Below are 7,106 nucleotides of genomic sequence, written 5' to 3' on the forward strand. Positions count from 1 at the left end.
ATATCTAAATATTAAACCGCAACAACTAAATAAAGTGAGAATAACATAGGACATAAACCCCTATTATCTTATTCAAACACTCATTGGTTCAAAAGTTCACACACAAACACTTGGTGTTTCTCTTTTTCCTTAAATTCTTTTATTTTCACAATTTATTTTTTATTTTTTATTTTTTGTTGTTTAGTTTTTCAAATAATTTTAAAATTTGATTTTTTTCCTTTCAAAATCAAGTTTTTTCAAACCACATAATTCACCTCCTTATGTGTGAAATATCAAGCCCAACAAACTAAACTTGATATATTTTAATTTTTAAAGAAATATATTTCACCACAGTAGAAAAGACTAGCCGTAGTGAAATATATTAAACATATAACCACGGTTGAAAAGACCAATCGTGATGAAAAGTTTTTTAATTTTTATATAACTATAGAATTGAAAGGACACATCTTTTTTGTATAGAAAAAATGGAAAGATATTGGATTGAGATTCGAAGTTTGTAAGCCTTTTTACATATCACCACGGTTATTACTAAGGACAGTAGTGAAAAATCTTTTTTAAAAAATGCAAACGCCTAAATATTACTTATTACTTCATATGATTGAATAACCGAGATAATACCATGTTATGATAGATATAATGAATTCATTTCTAGATATGGTGCAAGCCATTGCATAATTTATGCAAACTTAGTGTTAGATTGTGGACATTTCTAGACAATCTTCCTTGATAAATTTTCCCATTCTTGTTTTTGATTGAACATTTTATTAAACTTAATTTAAGTACCATTGAATGCTGTGAATGTCATTTTCTATATAGTAGGGAGCGTAATTTTAAATTGTGGTTGTAGTCGCAGGTGTTGCGATTGCAAACATTACAGTTTTGTGATGCATAAAGACGTTGTCAATGAACTCATTTTCTGTCTTTAATTTTACTAAAGGGAAACAAACTGGATTCAAATATCATTAGGTATTAAACCAGAACAACTAAATAAAGTGAAAATATCATAAAAAATAGACTCCCTAACAACTTATTCAAACACTCATTAGTTTAAAAGTTCACACCCAAATAATTTATTCAACTAGTATAGGAAAACTTTTTTTATGAACTATAGCTAGTTCATAAAAGTACTTGGGTAAAGGAAAAGTATTAAGTCCACTCCTTATGCTATTGGATAGGTAGGAACCATAGCAAGTCCGCATACACCTTCCTTTGCATGTATGTCTCTTTTAAACTTGACATATCCTTTCTCACCCCATTTAGTGCCCCATGAATTTTTCACTAACCAATATTTCACACCATCATCATTGGTACCATAACCAACTATTGTAACTGCATGGTCTAAATCAATTATTCCACATTCTTCTCCCAAAATTCCACTTGAGTAAAATTGGAAAGCACGTTTTCCAGATGCAATATAAACCCCTACAGGTTGATTTGCAACTGCTTTTAAAAGTGCTTTTTCATTATTAGCAGGAACTGTTTCATAACCCTTAATGTTGGCAACAATGTAGGAACTTTTCTTAATATTACATTTTCCATCAACTCTTTTATAAGGGTATTTGGCTTCACTTGTTATTCCTCCTTTTTTAACAATGAAATCATAAGCATCTTCTGAATAACCACCTTTACATCCATAAGTTGTATTAGTTTTAACACAATCTACTAGTTCTTGTTCTGAGAGTGACACCAATCTTCCTGTTGTTATTTGGTTAATACCTTCTGTTGCAGCCACGGTTGCAAATGCCCAACAACTACCTATAAACAATAAATATGTAAATATATACTATTAATTTGTAGTTGAAAAAAATATCACATTAGTACAATATGTTGCATGCATGATACAAACATGAATTTAGGCATATTTGTCAATTAGGATTCAATAGATATATATTATAGAGATCGATTTTCATATAAATTAATTTTATTTGACTTAAAATATTGTAAATAAATCAAAATCATATATTTAAATATAAAATTAATTCATTATTTCTTATTTTTAATTTGAATATTTAAGACTTTAACCATATAAAATTATATATTTTAGAATTTGAAACATACCATATAAAAAAAATACACATATTTTATATATATATAAATGAAATTGAGGGTTATATAAAGACGAATTTTAAAAACCGAATAAAAATTTAGTGGGGATTAAACTGGTCAGAGCAATCATGACTTTGTAGAGAATAAATATATTTAAATGAAATTGAGGTTATGATGTAATGATCCAAACTCAAAAGTTATAACACTATATATATGCATGTCATTATATTATATTTTATCACAAAGGTGCTGATGCTTGATTGGAGTAACGGCTCCTCTTTCTCTCCAATCCATGGTAGAAGGAACATCAGTTACATTTTCATACCTAAACACTCTTTCTTCTGATGCTGCTATTTCAACATCAGTTAGTGGCTTCTTCTGACCATTAAATTCTTCATTGGTTTGGTCTGCAAATTGATTAATGCTAAGGTTGAAACCACTGTCTCCAGCAGCATTGAATGATTCAATGAACTCCAAATTTTGCTTGAATATTTGGAAACGTTTTTCTTTCTCAGCAGCATCATTGTAAGACTTACCATGTTCTTCCATCCACTGCTCGTGTCTCTCCAGCAACTTGTTACAAGTTACAAGAGATGTCCACAGAGTGAGAATGAAAAACAGAATTAAAACATTTTTTTGGTTAAAGCAATACATGTTTTGATTTAGTTGGAACTACTATAATGATATATTATCAATAATATATGAATGTTTAAAACGGAAACTGATATTCATGCAGCAACTGCAACGGAGGCTATATATAATAGGAAGAACTTCGAAAACGTTTTTATAAAATAAGTAGGAACGAAGAAGGTTACCGGAAATTCCACAGCAATATGTTATAAAATTTAAAAGAACTTTTTTTTTCTTTCAGAGAGGGATCATGTTCAACTTTTCTAGTGGGTTGAACTTTACTAGCAGTGGTAAAGCTCCACATAATGTTGTTGTAGGGTAAACAGAAATTAAAAAATTGTAAAATATAATAAATTATTTATATACAGTATTTAACATAATTTTTTTAGTAAGCAAGATATATATTAACATAGAGTAACTATGAATAATGTTAAATTTTTTGAAGGAGACTTTTATCGTTTATTACGTTCATATCTGATCAGACAGTTAAACTTTGCAGTTGTGCGTAGAGGATATTCAACTTATACGATATTCAGCTTATAAAAAAAAATAATCAGGAGTATTCCAATCCTCTTACAAATTTAGTCAACTATACACAATTAAGGTCTCGTGAGAATTTTCAAGAGATACTTACACCTTTTATAGAAGTTACATTTTGGGTTCCATGGAACTTACACAACTATAAATAATATATTTTACTACAAAATATTCACCTCACTCAACAAAAGATCGAGGTGTCAACCATAGACGCGTCATATTTTAATTTTTTTAAATACTATATATTCCATCTGTTTGGCTGAAAACCGAGGGGTAGAGTATTTAAAGGGTACACCTTTGAATCCCAACAACTACGTTTTAGCACCTTTTAATTTTGAATTTTTTTTTATGACTTATTACATCGATTGTGCTGAAAACTGAGGGGTATAGTATATATAGGACACACCCCTTCCAATACCAACAACTACATTTTAGTACCTTTTAATTTTTTAAGCTTTTTTTATGATTTATTCCCTCGATTGAGTTGGAAATCGAGGGGTAAAGTATTTAGAGGACACGCATTCCAATCTCCGCAACTACATTTTATCACCTTTTAATATCTTTAAAAAAATTATGACCTATTACCTCGGTTTTGCTGGAAACTGAGGGGTAAAGATTATATTGATTTTCTTGTTGTTGTTGAGATTTAATGTTTAAGGATTTTATTGATTTTGTTTTTGTTGTTGTTATTGGTATTATTGTTGATGATGATGCAGAATATTTAAAATTTATCAACAAATTTGATCCTTTGCAGATTAAAACGAAAAAAAGCAGGTTAAAATTAAAATTTTATAAACATGATTTTACCCCTTGGTTATTGTTTTAAACTAAGGTAAAAAGTATCGCAGTTTTGAAAATCCAAAAAATGTACTGGTTGTGGATCGAACTCATGACTAGTGTCACTTTTTCCCTCGGTTATTAATAAACCGAGGGGTAAAGTGATGGGTTTTCGTGTTGCCCTTCGTTATCTCGCTTGTGTAATTAAGATAATTACCCATTCGTGTCCAAGGCAAAATGGGGTTATTTGTAGTAGTTTATTGTCAACTAGAGCTAAGAAACTATTTTAATGCTAAATTCTATTTCTCCTACATCCCTAATATCTCCCTTTTATAAAATTGTATTCCTCTTGCCCCCAGATACACCAGCTGGTGGTCATCCATATAATTCATAGCTTCTTGCTTGCAACTCTTCCCCTTAGCCGATTTATTGAACCCAGGAAATGATCTCTGCAACATGTTGATTCCATAAATAAAAGACTCATTTGTATGCAAATTTTCTACCAAACTTTGTTGGCAAAGGGACATTGAAACATTAAGTGTGAAAGCTTATCCTCATACCTGAAACATAATACACACACTTTGTACTATGTCAAAAAAGAGTTTAGATGCCACCTTCTTTACCAACGTTTTTTTATAAAAACGTTGCTACAAAATAAAAGAGGACATTAGAAAACACTTTCGATAATAAGCGTTGACATAAGGTATCCACGTAGGCATCGCTTTTTAATATAAGTGTTGTTGTATGTTAATAAATAAAACCGTTGAATTTTAAAAAATTGTATATTATCCAGCTTTTACTTTAGACAACGCTTATTAGTAAATAAAAGCGCTGTCTTAGATATACATTAGGCTACGTTTATTAATAATTAAAAATGTTGTCTTAAATAGTACGTTAGGCAACCCTTATAAATAAATAAAAGCTTATAAATAAATAAAAGCAATGTCTTAAGTAGTTTATTTGGCAGCGCTCATAAATAAACAAAAACATTGTCTAATGTGCACATAGAATCTTTAAAATTTTAACTAAATAAAATTTTCGAAAATAATCAACATTAGACAGGTCATATTGAAAAATAAAAGTGATGCTTTAAGTAGTACATTAGGCTTCCCTTATTAGTAAATAAAAGTGTTGTCTTAAGTAATATATTAGGCAGCGCCTCTAAATAAACAAAAAGTGTTGTCTAATATACACATAAATTAAAATTTCTGAAAAAATCAACATATATGGAAACAGAACCCATGAAACTTCAATTATTGGATAATATTTTTACTATCTCAACCACTTGGCTTCTAATAATATATATATATATATATATATATATATATATATATATATATATATATATATATATATATATATATATATATATATATATAAACGTAAATAATCTAAATTCCAAAAAGTTTACTATAATGGAGGATCAAACCCCTGCCCTTATGGATATTCACAAACTTATCAACCACTAAATTATAGACATTTCATGCTATTTTTCTCCTATTTAATAGTTAATAACTATTTTAAAACTAAACTTCAAAAAATACAAAATTAGTTTTTCTTTCAACTCAATTATTTCTCTTATTTTTCATTTAATTCTTTTCTATTATTTTTAGAGTTTGTCACTTTTTCTCTTTCATTTTGTGGGTTTTATGTTTCTTTTTTTATTACTTAAGGATTTTGAAAAAAAAAAATATTTTTCTTTGTGCTTGCAATGAAAACTTTTGTTTCTTTTTCTTTGTGTTAGTAATGAAATATTTTTAATTTGATTCTATAGGGTTTAATTTTTAATTTTGTGGGTTTTTAGAGAAGTTTATGTTTGGTTACAAATAACCATAATGAGTATAGAAATAAATTTTTAATAATTGTTTAGATTGAACCATGTTAAAAAAATATACAATTTTTTTTTAACTATATCGATATAAAGTGAAAGTAAAAATTGCATGGAAGAATTATAACATGCAGGACAATGAGAGAAATATGTGATATTGTATGATTGACTGTTAAATTTGTGATTTTTGATCAAATTCAATAACTAAATTTTATTTTCCTCAATTCAAAAGAATGGATGTTGGAAGTATTGTGGCATTTTCTTCATTTTGAGACAAGAGAGAGGTTATAGTGGTTGTCTTAATTGTAAAATACCTTTAATGATAAGAATTTTTAATTTGATGATTATTTATTTGTCAATGAAAATGTTTAAGTATAAACAAAATAGTGGAACACTATAAAGTGGGAGCTCAAGTATCAAATACTAAATCAAGCAACATTACACGGTTAGAGTACATAGTGAGTATCATATTTTAAAAATGGTATGGATTTATAATTTAGTTATTACTTTTATACTTAACGATTTTTTTATCTAATTAGTTTTAACTCAATCATATTATGTTATATTATGTAGTATTTTGATGACTTCAAGTATTTTACTTATTTGAAAGATAAATTGAATTAAATTAACGAAGATTGGAGTAATTACAAATATGTCAAATAATAGTTACTTAGAGATGTTTGTAAGTTATCAATTGTGATCATATAAGTTAGACATTAATTTATAGTTTTTTCAAATGGCTTATCCCACCACTTCAAGTGCAACCATTGAAAATATGCATTTTGGTGAACAAAAAATTTCAATTTGTATATATATAAAGATGATACTCACTATTTCAAAATGTGTGTATCACATATGATGATTGGTCACTAAACTGTTAATTGAAATATAATAAATATGATATATATGACATAAGTTGATTGGTCATATACATGTCTTATGTGCATGGTATATAAAAATGAAAGATTTGAAAGAAGACATTATTGAAATAATTATATACCATATTATCAAAAAATAAGGAATTTTACTTCAATATATCATGGAAATTATATAATTTTGAATAGATATAGGTTATCATTTTTCTCCATATATGTAAGTTTGTATTTGTATTAGAGAGATTATGAAATTTATGCAAATTCAAGTTAGTTCGCTTTGTGGTTATTGTTGATCACAATACAATATTGATCTATGATTATAAGAATCGTAGAATTTATGATATTTGAATTTGAGTGAAAAAATTGATATTGAAACTAAAAATGACTTATACCAGCGTTTTTATCAGAAAGTG

General features: G+C 27.7%; 1 protein-coding gene across 1 annotated transcript; it reads right to left on the bottom strand.

Moving 5' to 3' along the window:
- Positions 1-1,159: 1,159 nt before the first annotated feature.
- Positions 1,160-2,700, bottom strand: LOC127086532 (zingipain-2). The gene is made up of 2 exons (XM_051027308.1): positions 2,289-2,700; positions 1,160-1,755 (listed from the first exon to the last, which is right to left on the bottom strand). Exons 1-2 carry the CDS (start codon positions 2,698-2,700, stop codon positions 1,160-1,162), a joined length of 1,008 nt encoding a protein of 335 aa, XP_050883265.1.
- Positions 2,701-7,106: the final 4,406 nt, after the last annotated feature.

This window comes from Lathyrus oleraceus, chromosome 5 (genome assembly GCF_024323335.1).
Source record: "Lathyrus oleraceus cultivar Zhongwan6 chromosome 5, CAAS_Psat_ZW6_1.0, whole genome shotgun sequence".
In the NCBI taxonomy this organism is placed as follows: domain Eukaryota; kingdom Viridiplantae; phylum Streptophyta; class Magnoliopsida; order Fabales; family Fabaceae; genus Lathyrus; species Lathyrus oleraceus.